General features: G+C 48.8%; 1 protein-coding gene across 1 annotated transcript in view; it reads right to left on the reverse strand.

The window, feature by feature from the left end:
* Nucleotides 1-15,886: 15,886 nt before the first annotated feature.
* Nucleotides 15,887-19,058, reverse strand: part of FGF18 (fibroblast growth factor 18) — a 33,554-nt gene continuing 30,382 nt past the window's right edge. The window contains exon 5 of the mRNA XM_027606211.2: nucleotides 15,887-16,520. Within this exon, the coding sequence (XP_027462012.1) occupies nucleotides 16,254-16,520 (267 nt within the window). The 3' untranslated portion in view covers nucleotides 15,887-16,253. The remainder of the gene's footprint in view (nucleotides 16,521-19,058) is intronic.

A 19,058-nucleotide genomic window follows, 5' to 3' on the forward strand; every position in this document is an offset into this window, starting at 1 on the left:
AGAAGGGGACGAAAGAAGATGACCCTCCTCACCAGGCCCTGCCTTCTCCCTAAAAGGTCTAGTGACGTTCATAGAAGATGGTTGCAAAGTAAGTCAAAAGGACTGGAGGGGACAACAATCTGAAGTCCAAAATTGTGAAATCAGTTAATAATCGCTAGAGTATAGCAACTGTAACTCCTGATGAAAACCCTGGAATCTGGTAAGTGGCTCAAGTGTCCTGAATTAGAGCAGACATGTGTTGTTTCTATTCCCCTTCCTAATAGAGTTCTAATCTCCTCTTGCCGAATTCCGTTCTCCACTGCTCACAGTCTACCGTATCTGTTCTAACCTGCTTCCCACCCCACCCAAGCCTGCAATCGGAATCTTACCCAGACAGATGCAGACACAGGAACGGTGGGGGCTCCTCCAGTGGTGGCTTCCCGACCAGCCATTCAGACTTGGAATGAAGAGATGCCCCTGTCATGCATCCCTCCACCGCCTGTGGCTCTCCTGCGAGTCAGGAAGTTCCTTAAGAACAGGGATTCTGTCTCTTTGCTAATGTGTTTCCCAAAGCCTAGCGAGATCCCTGAATGTAGTAGGCATTTAATCATTTTTGCTGTTCTGGAATGAATTAATGAAAGCATGAATATAAGAAAATCTGTAAGTTCTGAATCAGAGGACAGGCTTTAAACACTAGCCCTGCTTCTCACTAGCCATGTAACCTTGGGCAAGCCTGATACCTCTCTGAACCTCGGTCTTCTCATCTATAAAATGATACAATTACAATTCCCAGGATGGTTGAGAGGTTTAAATGAGACAATGGATGTGAGAGTGCTTTATAAATTGTAAATAATGTGCAGAGGGTAATTACTCTCATCACCAAATGGAGGTTTGTCCTTAGGTTGGTAATAGGCCTGGATAATACAAATAAAAGTCCACCCTATTAGATAATTAGGGTCATGATGAAGCAGGCATTGTCCTTGCTCCAAAACAGTTTGTGATTCAATGTCTGTGTCAAGTTGAAAGTCACAGAAAATTTAATTCAAAAATAAGGAGAATCTGTTGACTGAAGACACTGGAAAACTTTTGATGCTCACTTTAGGTAAGGTTTCATCAAGTAGCTTGAATGATATCACTAAGGGCCTAATTTCTAAGCAGAAAGACTGCAGTTAAACACCGTTTGGTGGCCCTGTGACTGAGTACATAGTAAGAACATAGGACATTTTTGTTGAAAAAAAAATTGCTCTTAATCTCACATATGGAACAAATAGAAACTCCGATGATTCAAGAGTCTTTGGTTGCATGGAACAAAAACTAACTTAGGCAAAAGAAATTTATTGGTAGAACTGATAGAGAGGCCAGAGAATAAGGCTTGGAAGTGGACAGGAATCAACGATTGGAAGGGCCTTGTAAGCCACTGTGAAGAATCCCAAGGTCAGTGGGAAAGCAACCAGAGAGTGACCTGCTTCTATTTGCATTTCAGAAAAGTCTCTCTGGCTGCAGCCTGCAGGAAAGATGGAAGGGAGAAAGAGTTAAAGAGGAGGTCAGAGATGAGGCTGGTGCTATGGTCCGGGTAAGAGGTGAGAGAGGCCCAGACTGGGCAGTGGCAAAGCACAACTGAAGAGTGTAAGGACCCCAGAGATGGTAACAAAGGGAACCGACCGGATATGGAGGCTGGTTGGATGTGGCAAGAGTCAAGAGTTACCTGCAGGGTCCGAGACTGGCAGCTGGGTTCAGCAATGGCACCATTTACCCACTGTTCAATGGGGGTCATGCAGAGACGATGGCTTCACCCCACTGGGTCTTGAGTAAGAGTGCTCCAGCTGGCGCCATTAATCCTGCAGAAGACCTAGGCCAGGCAGCCGGCCCAGGGAACCGGCCAGAGAGGGATGGGCTGGAGAAGGATGCCCAGTTTGGTATCGGACGTCAGGGTAATTCCAAACTCTTTTGGGTACAGCGATGGGCCTCCAGAGCCAAGTTCTGGGATGCTCTCTGCCTCTGGCTTCCTGCCACAGGCATCATCTGCAGGGAATATTCAAAGATGTAAACATGATGATTTCATCAAGGTCCAAGTGTCAGGGGACACATGTGCAGGCGATGGCAGCCCATCAAACCGTGGAAATTCTGACCCGGGAGGTTCAGACACAACAATGTGGAGGCTTCCCTCCCCCGCATCCCCTCTGGCCTGCGCCCAGTTCTCAAACGTGGTTAATTAATGTAATGAATTATGACAAACGTGTATGGCGCCTCTGATTTGCTGACAGCTGATACAAACAGAGGCAGTGGCCAAGAATCCCAATGCGTACATTACACACACACACACACGCACACGCACACGCACACGCACACACCACAACTCCACCAAAAATAGCTTGCAACTGGGTTTGTAATTCAGTGACTTTTCCATCTGTACTGGAACATGGCAAGAAGTGGCTGTTGCTGCAAAGGGTAAAAAAGTTGGAAATATGTTGCTCCCCATTTTTCACATTATAAAGCCTCCTTTTCCTCACCACTGCTGCTCCTGTGACATATGTTCACTGGTTACTTTAGCCAACCCTGCATTCCACGAAGGAAGAGAACCACATTCACCGAGGGCCTACTATGTGCCAAGTGTTTTCTCTACTAAGTCAGAACTCTCTTGGTTGCAAGCAACAGAATTCCAACTGAATCATCTTAGGGTAAAACAAAAGGGGGTGGGATGTAAAAAGGACTTTGAAATAGCTCATAAAAATGAATATTCAAACCATAAGAAGAGCAGAGAAATAGCTAGATCCAGTGACTCAAACCCCCACCAGAGCTGAAAGTGTACTCTTTCTCGATCTTCCAATCAATTCTCATTTTTCATGGATTCTGTATATGTGAATTCATTTCCTTGCTAAAATTTATTTGCAACCCCCAAATCAACATTTGTAGCGTTTTCATCGTTGTTCGTGGATGTGTGCAGAGTGGTGAAAAATTTGAGTCGTCCAACACACACATCCCCAGCTTAGAGCAAACGAGGTGGCCAGCTCATCTCAGCTCTCATCTCTGCTTGTCATTGTCTATTTAGTGCCACATTTTTCTCCTTTTAGTGTTTTTTGGTGGTGATTTCACCATTGAAAATGGTCCCCAACCATAGTTCTGCCTAGCGATCCTAAGTGCAAGAAGGCTGGGATATGCCTTATGGAGAAAACACATGTGTTAGATCGGCTTCATTCAGGCGTGAGTTGTAGTGCTGCTGACCATGGGTTTAATGTCAATGGGTCAACAATGTATATTCAATAAGGTGTCTTCAAACTGAAACACAAATAAAACAAGGTTAGGTATTGATGAGTTAATGAAAATGTGACAACCAGGGGCTCACAGGAACCTTGCCCTGTATTTCCCCTAGGAGCAAAGGTTCAGTGGTCACTAATTCAGTCTGTGGCCAGTTTATAGAACATAACTATCATGAGTAATGAGAATCGACTAAATCTGTTCTTTTTCCTTTTCTTTGCCTGCCTCTGTCACTCCAGGTCAGTGTCCTTCTGTAGGGCAAGGAACAGGCCAACAGCTCCCAAGCCTCATGTTTGATAGCATCTGCCACTAGAGAGGGGCTTTTCATGGTTGGGAAAATCCTGACCAATTGAATATAGCGGGTGTAGGGAAGGTCATATATACATAGTGTGTCCCAGAGAAACAACATAAAGCACAGAAACAGTAATTCCTAAAAGAGCAGAGATCCATTCTCATATGATTGAAAAAAAGACTGTGCAAACATATTACACACACACACACACACACACACGCACATTATTTAATTCTTGCATAAATTTTACCATATCCACACACCACTTAAACATTACCAACTATTTTTCCTAAATTAACTCTTTTTCTTTCCTTAAATACATTCTAAAGGAAAATTTATGTTTCTGTCATATATAGAAATTGATCATCAAAATAAACTCATAACTATCAAAACAAAAAACTAATGTTCACACATGATATTAGTCTGTGAACCATCTGAAACGCTCTCCCCTGAAATCAATCACATGTTTAGGATCATAGGTTCCCGTCTGTGTCTCTGTCACCGGACTGGGAGCTCCATTCAGAGGGGATTGTATCTTGTTCACTTCCTCCCAGCACAGCTCCTGGCACAGACTGAATACTCGATACACATTTTATATCTAGGCTAAGATCGCTGCTATCTGCATCTCCCTCCCAGGCACATTTGGAAAGGAGACTGGATAAAGAAGAGGACCCCCCCTCAGTGGGCACAGAAGGACAGAGGGTGCAGAGAGCGAGGGGACACGGGGTGCTGCCTAACATGGCCAAACCCTATATTACCTCCCCTCTGAGAACTAGACTTTCCATACACTTACTGTGAACATTTCCTATTTTCTCAGCACCTTTGTCTACAGGCGTTTCCTGAAATGCTTTTTCCCTCTCCTTGGGACACATTCTTCAAATTCTCCCTCCTCTTCTGTATCATTTGGGAAGCCTTTAGCAACCAGCTGAAAGGGATTTAAATACAAGGACATTTTGTTGTCTCATACAATGAGAATTCTCAAGGAAGGCCCCACATGACTTAATCCAGTGGCTGTACGAAGATCCAGTTTTCTTCCATCACTTGCTTTTCCATCCTCCATGCAGCAGCTAGTTGTCCTCATGGTTGCAATATGGCTACAACAGCTCCAGCCACCACGTCCTCACCAAAATCCGGATTCAGAAAAAGGATCGTGACTTCCTTATGTATGTTTACAAGAGCTAAGAAACTTCCCTAGAAACATGCCCTGGCACGGCTGCCCACATCCTTCCCCTCATAGCTCATTGGCCAGACTATAGTCGCATGTCCCTTATTAAGCCAAACACTGGGAAAGGGAATGCAATTAGCACCATTGGCTTTGATGAATTAAGACTCAGCCCCTGAGGACGAAGATGATACAGGGCTCCTCTGAAGTACATAACCCCACAGGGGAGCAGGAAACAAGAATGAAACCTATATTCTGTAGTGAGAAGTCTGCCGTCATTCTTTTAAACCATATTTCTTTAAACCCTTTAAATAAGCACCTTTCAGGCCACTTGGATGAAGACCCTCTTTGGTCCATGGAAGCCTTATGTCTAAAAGGTTCAAATGTTTCCAGTCTTTTCTCCCCTCCTAGACTCTTCTGTACAAAGACCACTCCACCCCATCCAGCTCCTTCGTCTAGACCTGTTGGATTACTTTGCCCTTCTCAAACGACAGTATGACCTGTCACTTAATGTGTTTATGAGTCTGTCTTTGTCACTAGGCTGTGAGTTCTTTCTGGGATGGACCAGAATTGTACTGGGATCTAAAAGCCAGGCCCGCCTAATGCCTGCCTAAGGTGCAGTGTGAATGCTGGTTATACGGGATTCAATTCAACTGTGAGGGCCAGGAGGAGGGGCAGGAAGAGGGAGAGAGAAGCAAGGGGGAGGGAGCAAGGGGACGAAGCCGTGAATAAAATACAGGCTTTGGCTGCAGAGGAAACACAGGCTGCCTGAAGAGCCAATTCACAAACGGGGGTGGAGATGTTCTGGCGGGAAATAATCATTTGTTAGCTTAAATAAACCCCTTTACCTCAATTACCCGGTGCTAGAATACAAAGTATTGACTCAGCCTGGGGAGGAAAGCAGAAGTTCAAACCCACCATCACTTCATTAGTAGGCACTAATTGCCCCAAGGCTTAGGTCAAAGGTTATGGCAGGATGAAAATTGACAGTGAAAACAAAAGCAAGGCCTTGACTCTTGAATTAGCTAATTGCTCCTCTCTTCTGCCTTCCCCTGGCTTTTGATGAACGCGTTCTCTTGGCTGGCAGGTCCCTCTGCCCAACAAAGCCACTACCTGCAAACTTCCCCTGGGTAACCTGAACCCTCACTACACTCAGGCCCCACCCTAGCCTGTCTGGAGGTACAGACAGCAAGCGTTGGAATGTGCGGTAGGTGGAGGGGAGCAAGGGAGTTGCAGCAACTTGGCAGAGAATCTGTCTTCAAAACCACCACACCAGATGAGCGCTCACTACATCCCAGGCACAGTGCTAACAGCTTCATAGGAACCATCTCGTTCCATCCTCTGTGAGCCCTGACATTCTCCACTAAAATGAACCCAGGATCTGAAAGAAATAGCTGATTCCAGGGCGGGGCTGGGAAATCAGGAGATCAACTGGGGACATCTTGTCACACCAGGAAGCAAGGAACCCCTCAGAGTGCTGGGGGCAACGACAAAAGAACACAAGAGCCACCCAAAGGAGCACTCACTGGCCAAAGGTGGAAGAACTTGACCTTCAAAAAGCATAATGACTGTTATGGATTAAAAGACATTAATTAGGTTTTTAATAATTCCCATGGTGACACTAAAAAAATGCATTCGTCATCTGTGGAGGATGCCAGTTAACTAATTATTCTGGAAAGTGGTAAATGAAGAGAAAGAGTCAAGCACCTGCCTTTCCTATATGAACTACCTCTCGGGGTAACTGAACAGTTGATGGGGGAAAGTTCTTAGTTCATAGGAGAATCCCAGTTGATAAACACAACAGAAATGAGAGAATTAGAAAATCATTGTTCTGCCACCCTCTGGGAAGAATGGATCTAAGCCAAGTTTTCTCAACCTCAGCACAACTGACATTTGGAGCCAGGTAATTCTTTGCTGTGGGACCTGGCCTATACAACATGAGATGTTTATTCAGCAGCCCTCCTGGATCTACCCACTAGATGCCGGTAGCAGCCCCCTGGTTGTGACAACCGAAAGTGTCTCCACACACTGCCCAGTGTCTTGTGAGACAAAGTCCCCCTCATTGGGGACCACTGATGCAGGCCATCATGCTCAATGGCTACTCAAAGCCCGAGGTGGTATCTGGGAAGAACAGAACCACACCTGACCCATTAGAGCCCCTGGAGGTACTTGAGGAAGGTGTGGTACTCACAACGATCATCAGTGTCCATCAGCTTGGGCCCCCAGACTCCCCCAACAAAACAGAAACCCAAGGTGAATCTTCTAGTAACATCCCCCAGGTTTTGCCAACCAAGCTGCCACTCCTCCTTTGAAATCATAAATCTTCTCCTGGCCCCTTTCTGTGTTCCTCCAGAGGCTGTCCTCTCTCCAGCCAGGTTTTTGTACATGCTACCTCTTCTGCCTAAGATGCCTTCCGCCCCTTCTATTCCTGCCAACACTTTCTTACTCTTCAGGTCTCAGGTTTCTGTGACTCTTCCTCCAGGAAGCCTTGTCTGACTCCCACGTTGTGCTGTGCTTGCCCCTTGTGTCAGTTGTCACAGTGTGTAGTCACTGTTAATGGTCTGTCTCCTCAGTAATGCTAGCGGGGGCAGAGACCATGCCAGATTCATTGTTTTATCTCCAAGGAACCCAGTATGAGGTAGGCACTCAGAAAACGTTGCAAGGAGGAAGGAGGGAGGAAGGGAGGCCCGACCTGGCGCTCTGTTAGTGCTGAGCATCAGAGTGTGACTGTTCACACACTTGCACATCAGGGTGAGTGTGAACACAGATGTACATGCGCAGTGCAGAAGGGTCGTGCAAAAATGGGGGACTACAAAAGCCACAGCCTTGGGGTACCTGGTTGGCTCAGTCGGTTAAGCGTCCAACTCTTGGTTTCGGCTCAAGTCTCGACCTCAGGGTCATGGGATCAAGCCCCGTGTCAGGCTCTGCACTCAGCACAGAGTCTGCTTTAGACTCTTTCCCTCCCTCTGTCCCCCTCCCCCACCTCTCTCTCTCTCTCTCTCTCTCTCTCAAATAAATAAATCTTAAAAAAAAAAAAAAAGAAAGCCACAGCCTTGACTCTCTTGCCTCTCTCCCCTCCCAGCTGCACCTCCCACCACTCTGCCTCCCGCTCACCAGCCCCTGCCACACCTTCATGGGTCTTTTCTGCCTTTGCACGTGCTCTTCCTTCTGCCTGGGCTGCCCTTCCCTGTTTTGCAGTTAAACCTCCCTTCAGATTTCCAGAGTCTCCTGACCTTATCCAGTTTGTGCCCTCATTCTCTATGCCTCCCAAACTTCTGCGCCTCCGTCTATACACTCTTCTCTTGCTGCATTATAGGCCACCTGTTTGCAGCATTTGACTGTGAGCTCCTCAAGGGCTACCTCTTAGGGTACCCACAGGGGACTGTGTTGTGGCACCTCTGTGCTCCCAGCTGCAGAAGATAGGCAAGTGAGCCAGGGTTTCCAGATTGAGACTCTACTGTCTCTGTGTGGGTGTAGAGCATCCAGGTGCATGCATTGGCCTAGAATGGCTCTTCACATTTTGTTTTACTCATAAAACCCTTAAGTAATTTTGAAAATTACATCTTTTCAGTAGAATCCATGTCGTGCACAATTAAATTCAGCTAAATCTCATAAATATACACCGAGAATGAATAAATGAACAGGTGACAGCAAATAAGAGATTTCCACCCAAGTAAAAAACAAATGTGGATTTATAGTAGCCAGTAATCTTTCTGCAAAAGTTAAATGAAAATATTTCCCTACAAGTCTGAACAAATGTTCAAGAAAATATAAAACAATAACTTCCATCTGATACAAGATATTTTACTCAAAGATCTCCTGGAGGAAGTGAGTGTGGAACATTTTACTTCCTCCTGCTTTGATTGGGCAAAATGCTTTCCACAGACCAAGGAAAGGATGGATGAGATACACACCAGGTGCTTTCTCATCACTGAGAGTAGCAGCAACACAGCAGGATGTACTTGGTCCAGACTCGTATGTCCAGAATGTTTTTTTCAAATCGTGAATATTGTTATTCTAAGGTGGCTTGGTAGGTAGATAGGTAAATAAGCAGACAGGGGGATGGATGAGTGGCTGGATAGATAGATAGGCAGATGGATAGATAGATGAGCAGTTATGGAATGGAACTTACCCAGGAGTTTGTGTGCCCTGAATAAGTTACTTCCATTACCAATATTTCTTTTCCTTTCACAAGATACTGCTTCGTAGTGAATGAGTTCCAGGACATTTGGGGAATAAAAGAGGCAAAGTAATTAAAGAAAAGTTGCCAGTACATCCCACTGTGCAATATACCTGCATTCAGAATAACCCAACATGGACCAAAAAAAAAAAAAAAATGCACAATTTGCCCTGTGATAGAATAGACCAATATTCAGACAAGGAAAAGCATGAGGACTTTCCACAGATTCATGGCACCATCCCCACACTATCATCCCTTCATCACATGATCTGGAGTTTCCTACACTCCAGGCAATGCCCGCAGTGAGATGCAGGCAGGGTGAGAGGTGCATCTTCTACTGTAAAGTGCAGGAGGGGCTTTGTAGGAAGAGTGGTGGGAAGGGGAGCCTGCCAGCCACGGGAGCATTCTCCAGCAGATCAAGTTAGGGGAAAGCACTCAGGATAGTCAAGAAGCTGTAAAATGATTTCCTCCAGATGACTGTACCCATGGACCTCTTGGAAAGCCCTTGCATAGCCTGGGGTGTATGTGTCCCCAGTCTGAAGTCCTGGATGGGAACACAGCATACAATGATGGTGGAGAGAATGAGGGTAAGTCAAAGGGGCAGACCAGTGGTTCTTAAAGAATCACAGTCCAGCGGCATCAGCATCCCTTGGGAACTTGCAAATTCTTGGGCCCGCCCAAAACCTATGGAAGCAGAACCTACAGGGGTGAGGATCAGCTTTCTGTATATGAACAAGCCCTCCTGGGGACTCTGATACACACCCAAGTGGGCAAGCACTGGGACAGACTTTTCTTGCTTTTGCCCCTTTTCTTTTCTGATAAGAACATTTCCATATTCCCTTGGGAAACCACCTCTTCTTCAACTTGCAGACCTTATGGTTGGGTGGACTGGCCCATGTCTCCCCAACTCCAGCTCGTGGGTCTGGCCTGTGACCTATACCTGGCCACTTAAGCTATGCTGTTCCCCTAGTGAAACTCCAGATCATGGAATGAAGGGGAGCTTCCTATTCCAACCACAGTGATTGGTTCAAGGATATGCAAGAGAGAGAATTGATCCAATGAGAATCAGCCCTGGGACTTTTACTGGAGCCTCTGGGGAAGATATGTTCTCTTCCTTCCGAAGTTATTAAGCCAATAGGATGTAAGCCTGGAACTACAGGGAAAGCCCTCCTGAGAACAAAGCCAACCCAGCAGAAAGCAGAGAGAGAAGACTGTGCACTTGGATCCAGCTTTGCCTGAAGCCTGATGCCTGCACACGTTTCTGTTACACAAGCCAATACATTCTCTTATCGGCTTAAGTCAGTCTTCACGTGTTTCTGTCACTTGTAACCGAAAGAATCCCGAATAACACCGGGAAAGAAGTAGAGGTTTGGGGGGAATAGAGACGTAAGATACTAGAATACAACAGACCCAGTTCCAAATCCTGGCTTCACTACTTAATAACTTCACGACTTTGAATAGGTCACTTCTCTGCTCCTCTATCCTTGTGTAAAACGATGGTGACACTAAGTCCTCGGGAGGCTGCTGTGTGGTGTCATAGCAGTCAGGTGCCAGAGTTGGGGAGTCAGATGACCTTGAGCGGGTGACTTCCCTTCTCTGAGCCTCAGTTTCCTCATTGGTAGGAAGCAGATAAAAATAGCTCTCTGAGGCAATGTGGTGGGAATTAAGAGAAGTGGGTAAAATGCCCACAGAAAGCTAATGCTCAATAGATGACAGTGAACCCTGCGAGGGGCAGGCAAATGAGACTTCAGTCTGTGACAGTCTTTTAAAATCAGCCAGTGCCTCTGACCCACCCCAGGGGGCAACCCAGGGCCCGGCGGCCTCAGAGTGGTCAGCCTGGGAGGCTGGAACCTTGAAAAAGTAGCTCTGTCTGCAAGCAGAGGAGGTGGGCAGAAATTCTAGCAAGTGCTAATTAGGTCCGAGAAGCTACCAGAGGAATGGGGGGAGTGTCTGATTAATCACTGGCCTGCTCTGCAGGGGGCCGCACACCGGGGCTACCTGCCACGTTCCCTCCTTCTCAGAGCTGGCAACCTCAGCCAGGAGGCCAGGCGGTTCTGGGACAGGACAGCCGAGGGTGAGCCTCACAAACATCTGGTCCCAGCTCCCCGCCTAATGTGTGTAACAGACCCACTACCTAATTGCATGGTTGGGGAGCAGCCTTCACATCTTTAGCACTGAATTCACTATTGTTTCTTTGGAAGCCCCAATCCTGTGCCTGGGGAGGGAGGGCTCTGCCTGTTTATGGGGCTTTCAAGCCCCGGGCATCCCAGCCCCGTCTTGTTAGGCTCCAGCTGCACAGGCATCAAGGAGGGCATCTCTACCCCCCCCAACTTCCTGCACTACAGCTTGGGGCTTTACTGCCTCCCCCTGCCCAGGCTCACCTGGTTTGGCAGGAACAGCCCCAGACACAGCCTCTCCTCGTCCTCATGTCCTCCCCACCCACCCGGGAGGGGCATTTTATTTCTCTTGTCCCAAGTTTTGGGGCTTTATTGCCCTCTCCACTCCCAACAAAGGGATGAAGAGAAACAGTGGGGAAGGGGAAAGTGGGACCAGGGAAGCCTGGGTTCGAATCTCATCTCTGTCACTTTCTACCACGGGACCTGGGGCCAATTGCGTTCTTCTATGTGCCTCAGTTTCCCCATCTACAAAACGGGCCTCCTAACACTTATCTTGCCAAGTTCTTGTACCAGTCAAATGAGATCATGGTAATAGCTAGGGTACCAAGAGCTCACTCTGCACCAGGAGCTATCCCGAACAGGATGTGTGTGTATACAGCTATGATCAATGATCATAAGGGTCTGTCTAGAGTAGGTGCCCGATAAACATCACTTCCCTGTCCTATGCCAGTGGTCAGGGAATGGGTGGCCATGGAGGAAGGAGACTGAATCCAAACAATGCCCAAAGGTGGGGCAGGTAGGTAGAGCGAGCACCCTCATCATCAAACCCATTTCTTTCCCTTTGGGGGGCCAGTCCCATTATTCTGACCCCTTAAAATGCTAGGGTAAGGCTCCATCTTTACTCACTTCTGGCACTTGGTCACATGGTACCACTATGGGGATAAAGAGCAGAGGGGTAGGGTCTGGGACCAAGAAACCTCAGCCCTCTCCTCCCTGCCCTCTGCTTCCTTGGGTCAAGAAGCAAATTTGGGAAGGATGCTAAGAGGGACCTGGCTGGCCACCATCCTGGCCCCTGAACTCCCTAGAAGAGCCCTGACTCATCTCCCTTTGCCATACTCCAGTGTGTTTATTAATCACTATCATCACTATTCACAGGTCATCTAATGGGCTCTGTCGTTAACTCGCTGGGTGCCCCGGAGCAGGTCACTCTCTGTCTGGGTTGTGATTGCTTCCTCTCTAAAGTGATGAGGTTGAAGGGAAATGGAGAGAAGACTGAGGGTAAAACACCTGCCTGGGTGCCTTCCAGCTCTTCCTGGGCAGGAATTATCCCCAATGATTTGCTCGGCTATCTCTTTTGAACATTACATCAGTGACCCGCAAGGTGAAAACAATTGGATTGATGAGGGATACTGCTCAAGGTCACATAGCTGCCAAAGCAGCCAAGCTGAAAATAAACTCAGGTGCCTTAGGTCCCAGATCCCTGTACCCTCTGTGACACTGACATCCTGGAAAGGGTCCAGGAGGGTAGGAGAGGAGCTGTCATCAGGGACGTGGGAATGTGTTCTCTATCTGTCTCCTTCTTCCGGTGGGCTGAGGGATGACGGACACCAAGGCAGGATAGGGAGGGCCGGGGGTGGGAGAGACTGAAACCCTGGACAGGTGCCAAGAACTCCAAGCTGTAGGGATCAGCCAGACCTGGGCTCAAATCCCAGTGCTTTTATTGACTAGCTGTGTGACCTCAGGCGAGTGACTCCACTTCTCTGAGCCTGCTCTATAAAGTAAGGCTAAAGATGCCCACCCCAAAGACTGTTGGGTAGATTCAACAAGATTGTTCTTGGTACATAATAGGTGCTCTAAAAGGTTTCCCTCCTCAGCTGGACTGTGGAAACACTCACTTGGCTCCTCCGTGAAGCGAGCACCCTAAGACATCATCTGTGGGTGGGAAATCTTCCCGCCAGTCCACTGTGCCTATCAGTAACATATTTCCCATTGTCCAGGAACTATCCAGGAAGCCTGTCTAGAGTAAACAGAAGCTGGGCCTGCATCTTCCAAAGACAGGGAGTCTCCAGAGGGGCAAGAAAAGAGAATAAACGCCGGCCTCATTGCTCCTGAGATGGAGCAAAGGTGCTGCGTGTGGGAGGCGCCCGCGGCCTGTGAAGGGGTGGGCAGAGCCAGCAGCCCAGGGCAGTGGTGAGAGCCCAGCTTACGGCATCGGGCGGTCCCAGGCTGGAAACCGCCATCCTTCTCCACACGGTAGCCAGAGCAGTCCCTTTACAGTGTAAGGTATATCACATGTGGCTCTCTGTCTCACTCCCCAAGCGGTGGTCTGGCCCCCTTCAAAACTCTGCCTCCTCCCCTATTCACTATGCTCCACCCTCCAGGCCCTCCTTTATTCTGTGACAGGCCTCCGGGCCTTAGCACTCTGTTCCCTCTGTCCAGAACGCTCTTCCCCCGTGTCTGCCTGTGCCCTCCACTCCAGAGGCACTCTGTCTAAAATAGCAGCCCCATCCCTCTCTATCCCTTCATCCTATTTTATTTTTCCCTATTTTATGATTTATCACTATCTGACATATACTCTGTCTATTTGGTTTATTGATTTTCCCCAATGGAATGTAAGCTCCAGGAGGGCAGGGGCTCTGCTCAGTTCACTGCTGTATCTCTAGCCTCTGGAAGAGCATCCGGCACAGAGTAAACGAAACACATATTATTGGATGAATAAATAAATGATTGATTGAATTCTGACTCCACGATTTTCTAGCTTGAATTGCTTTGGGCAGGTCGTTTCACATCTCTGAAACCTTCAGTGCAGAAGACAGGGCACACCCTTCTCCTAGGGTTATTGTTGAAATTAAATGACAGAGTGTGAAAGGAACTGACACACAGTAGGTGCTCAGGAAATGACAACCACCGTCACAATTACTATCCCCGGGGCTCTCAGGCTCAGTCGCCCACTCACTGAGGCCCTGGACACATTGATGGTCTCTCTGAGCCTCAGTCAAGGGTACCCACGTCCCACGCCAGGATGTGTAGTGAGGCCCAGGCAGGCCCTGTAAAGTCCCCAGCAGGCCGTCTGAAACACAGGAGGGCCTCACCAAGTGGCAGCTACTGCCACCCTGGGGGGTGTAAGATTTGGACACCGGCCCCAGCTTTCTTATTCTGTGATCTTGGGGAAGCTGCTAAATGTTTCTGAGCCTCAGTCTCCTCCATCTATAAAATGGGAATAATGACAGTATCTTCCTCACAGGTTGTCCTGAGGTCACAATGAGATCGTGCACCTGAAAGAGCTTCACAAAGCCCCGAGCAAATGTGTCGGGACCCACGGGATGGGGCCCAGGGATGGAGAGAGGCCCTCATCATGCAGGGAAGAAGGACAGAACCAAGAGTTGTGCTTGGCCGGAGCTCGGAGGTGGGTTGCAGAGAGAGCACACAGGTCAGAAGCCAAGCCCTGGCCCAGCCAGAGAAGGTTCTCCTGCCCCCCCTCTTTCCTTCCTCTCTGTAGGGCCTCCCTGGGGACTTTTCCTGGCCAGTCTTGGCAGGAGGTGATTTCAAGGGAGGCAGCTGACAGCAGCAGGACCCCACAGGAGGCATCCTCCTCTTCAGTCAACCTCCTGCCCAATCTGCTTCCCACCCCAAGACTAAGCCGGCCTCTCCCCTTACATCCCGGCCAGGCCCGGGGGAAGACCTGGAAGAAAGGGCCCCTGGAAGTTAAAGAGGCGGACAGACTCCTTGCGCTCCCGCCCATGAGAGTCTAAGGAGAGAAACACCAGGTCTCTCCCTGACCTGGGCCCTCTGACTCCTCCACCACAGGACACAGAAGGGGACCCAGTGCCGCCTTGCTCAGCCTGTGCCTGGCAAAACCCAGATGCGGGTTCCGCAAATGACTCAAGCAATAATCCCGAGACTATAAGCTCCATGCAGCATGATTTTGGGTTTGTTTCGTTCTTTGATGAATTTCCATTACCTAAAGCAGTGCCCTGGCACTTAGCGAAGTGCTTAATAAATATTTGTTGAATGAGGGGTTCCATCAGTAAATGAATGAACGAGGCAATGAATCGGTGACTAAGTGAAGTCCCCTGGAGGCTGGCATGTTTCTGGTGTGTTTTTTGATAAATACCCGGTGCATGGAAGAACACAGGAGATGGCGAGCAAATGTTTGTGAACGTATATGCCTGAATCAGTCATCCAATCAATGACTCATGGGAATGTAATCTCTCTGAGGGCAAGGATGTCTGGAAGTTAAGATCCCTAGGTCTGAAGCTGCGTTCTCAGTGCCTAGAGCAGTGCGCGGAGCAGGCGCGGTGGTGTCAATCAGCGAACGAATGAATGAGCGAGGCCCCAGCTCTCCGAGCCAAGAGCGCAGACCACCAAGAATGAAACACAAAGGGGCCCGCCCTGCCTGAGCCCCGCCCCCCCACCACCACTCACCTCATGGTTTTTTTAAATAATTTGTCGATTGTTTTTAATTGTTGAGGCAGTAATACTTGGTTCATGAAACTGCAATATACAGAGAGGTGAAATAAATAGCTTATATATATATAATATATATAATATAGCTGGTTTTAAAATATTCCCTTATCATTGGTGTACTAGGTCACGTGAGTCACGGAAGGTCGATAGCAGCATCCTCCAGAACTGCGAGCAATGCAGGGTCACTTGATTGGACGAGGCCGTCTGTCGTCGGAAGTCGAGGCGCCGAGAATTCCGAGGGGCACGCCTTCCCTGCGCGGTGTCTCGGGACAGCTTGCAGCGGACAATAAATAAATGACTGCAAACCAGAGAGCGATTTTTGTTGGAGTCTGGGGCAGGGAAAGGGGGTTGGGAAAGGGGGAGTCTGGGGATAGGTACTACTTTCTCTTTGTTTTTCTTTTTTTTTTCTTTTTCTTTTCTTTTTTTTTTTTTTTTTTCTTTCAGAACCTTTGGGAAAAAGGACTTTGGTTTCTCAGAGTGTCGTTTTCCTCCTTCAAATCCTCCTCTGGGGACGAGATTAGAGTTGTCTGTTCCTAGAGAGAGACAAGCACCTGTACGCTGACAACAGTCCCTTTTTGTGAGTCTTTTGTCAGAGACAGGGGGTTTCAAGTCAACAATAAAATCCTTATCGCTTCCCCCCCCCCCGAAGAGTTTTGGTTCAGTTTTTGTCTTCTTTTAAACACAATGTACAAAAATAGAGCTTCTTCCTAATTTTTCATGTAAAAATATTCCTCTGATGCAGTTCTCTGTGAGTGTGAGTGTGGGCCTGGGGGCAGCCTGGGGGGCTGCGGTGGGGCCAGCCTAGCCGGGGTGCGTGGGGCGGATCCGCCGGGACCTCTTGGTCACCGTGGTGTACTTGAAGGGTTTCTGCAGCTCTGCCTGTCCCTTGGGGTAGCGCTTCATGAAGTGCACGTCCTGCTGGTTCTCCCGGGTCTTGGGACCCTTCCGCGGCCGCCCCTTCTTGGTGAAGCCCACGTACCAGCCAGAGTACTTGGCGGACATCAGGGCTGTGTAGTTGTTCTCCAGGACCTTCTCAATGAACACACACTCCTTGCTGGTGCCATCGGGCTGTAGGAGGTGAGAAAAGGAGGAGATGAGAAGAGGAGGGTGGGTGTGAGGGGCAGAGCTACGTGGACAGGGTGTGAGCAGGGGGCGGAGGCTTGGGGCAGTAGAGTAGAGGGCCTGACCCAAGTTTTGTCCCCAGTAATTTCACTTCCTGGATCTGTGCAGTGGACTTGTCATATTGGCCCCTGCCTCCTTCCCTACCCGCCAATTAGGTAATTAATTCCCACCGTCATTCAGGAATCTATCCCTTCCCCACTCAGGATGCTATAGCCAGGGGCTTCCGCTTCAACTCTACTAGAACACGAGACCCAGACCTGGCCAATGAAACATTATTTCCTGTGACTGCTGCAGAGCTTGGCACGTGGCCTGAGCCATCCAATCAGAGTGATCCTCAAGACCCTTGTCTAATCCCCCAAAACATAGGCTGATTTAAACTTGAGGAACACGTAAGGCTGAAGCAAAGGCAGCCATTTTACCACAATGAGGAGAAACACTGTCTGACAATAAGGCCAACACAGAGGAAGTAAAGCCAAGAGGAAGGGAATGAGAGAAACCAAGTTCTGGTCACAGCCTTTGGGCTCGGGACCAAACAATCTGAAGCTCATTACCTCATTTCCTTTAAAGTAGTTGAGATTATTTTCTATCACCTGCAACAGAAAGGAGTCCCTACAGGCGTGCACAAAACCTGATATGAAGTCAGCTACGCCATTGCCACTCCACTGCAATACAGTTACATTTAAATCACATTTAATGTGGGATATGGTGCATTTTAAATGTTTGGTGTGAAGAGGGGTGGGGACCTCCAAGAATAAAGAGTTTTTGCATGGCCAAACTCCAAAGCCTATGCCTTTGGTTCTGAGACTTCAGGCTCCCCAGCAGATGTGTGAACTCCCTAGGAGACAAGGGATGCCGGGCAAGGAGTCCTAGATTTGGAGTCAGAAGCTGAATCAACTCTAACACTTCCTTATGTGACCTCAGGCTAGTTAATTCCACTCTCTAGACGTCGGATTCCTCGTCTGACCAAACCGGGACAGTGACCCCTGCGTCACAGAAATGTGGTAAGGAATGATACCTCTACTTGAGTCCCATACACAATAGGAAATTGCTAAATTATTTCCGAAGAGCAGGTGGTTCAGATGGCTCTGGCCTCCCTCCCTGGATCAGAGCTGGACAAAGGATGGTGGGAGGCAGGGCTCTGAATCTCCTCCCTGAGACAGCCAAATTGCTCCATGTAGAAGAGTGAGAAGCACACAAAGCTGGAAGGCCTGAATTAGCAGCACTCGAGTTTCCAACTAACATCTCCAAATTTAGGCTGGGCCCACTCCTCGTTACGGACGGATGCCCAGCCAAGTTGGAAGCCCAGCGGTCTGGCTGTGCGTGGTGCCTGAGGTGCGAGCTCCAGCCTTTTGTTTGAAGTGGAAAACAGGCTGGAGCTTCCAAGAACGTTCACCTTTGAGTGGAGGGCAAGCTTGGGCCCTGCAGACAAAGTGCTGAACTTCGCAGAAAGGGACAGACAGGGTAAGAAAACATTCTCTGGAGGCCGAGATCTTTCGAGGAGGCTACAGAGCAGGCACCGGGTGGGACTGGGAGGCATGTGGGACCCAGAGGGCAGTGTCTGGCAGGGGCTGAGCCATGAGGGACTCTTGTGAGGGAAGTGGGACATATGTACAAGGCAGGTAGAGGGCAGTGGTCTCTGGGCCCCCCATGGATTATTCTGGAAGCTGCCTATCCAGTCTAAGTCCAGGTCCCTTGGTCACTCTCGATGGAACAGTCACAGCAAACTGAACAAAGCCTACACCATACACCATGCTGCTCCCCACCATAGACTACCTGCCACTACCTGGAAAACTGCTTTCATCCTTCAAGGTCAAGCTCAGTAACCACCTCCTCCAGGAAGCTTTCCTTCACTGCCATCCAGCTCCCTCTTCTTCATTTAAGACTCCATTCACGCATCAGGTTTTATCGGACTCACATACTCCATCCTCTCCCCCTTGGCACCCATTCCCCCTCCCACCCCGCAACAGAGCAATCCTATACCTCCCTGCCTCCTCATTAGCCCAAGAGCTTCAGGAGGTCAGGACCACCTGTCAGTTGCCCTAATGGCTCAGCACAGGTCTCGGGCACGCAGAGCATTTGTGGTTGAATAAAGGAGAGTTCTGGGATGGAAATGCTGGCAGGGACCCCCTCAAAAGGCTCTCTTCTAAAAGAAAGTGGATGTTGCCCTCTGGATCCCTCACCAGTGTCCCAGAGACTGTCGGGAGCTAGGGGAGGCCCTCCTGGGGGTGTGCTGAGAAAGGGACACAGCACGTAGAGGACCAGAGCTCCCGGCCTGGCCCACTTAGGCTCCCTACTCCTTCATTCACTCGCTCATTCAGCATTTCCTGCTTGTCAATTATAGGTCCGACATCTCCACGTGCATTATTACATTTAATCCTCTGAACTTGCTCAGGTAGACTCTCCCTGCTAGAAGAAAACAGAGTTCAAAGAGGGCAAAACGGCTTGCCCAAGGTCACGGGACTTGTAAGACGCAGAGCCAGATTT

Source organism: Zalophus californianus, chromosome 5 (genome assembly GCF_009762305.2).
Source record: "Zalophus californianus isolate mZalCal1 chromosome 5, mZalCal1.pri.v2, whole genome shotgun sequence".
Classification (NCBI taxonomy): domain Eukaryota; kingdom Metazoa; phylum Chordata; class Mammalia; order Carnivora; family Otariidae; genus Zalophus; species Zalophus californianus.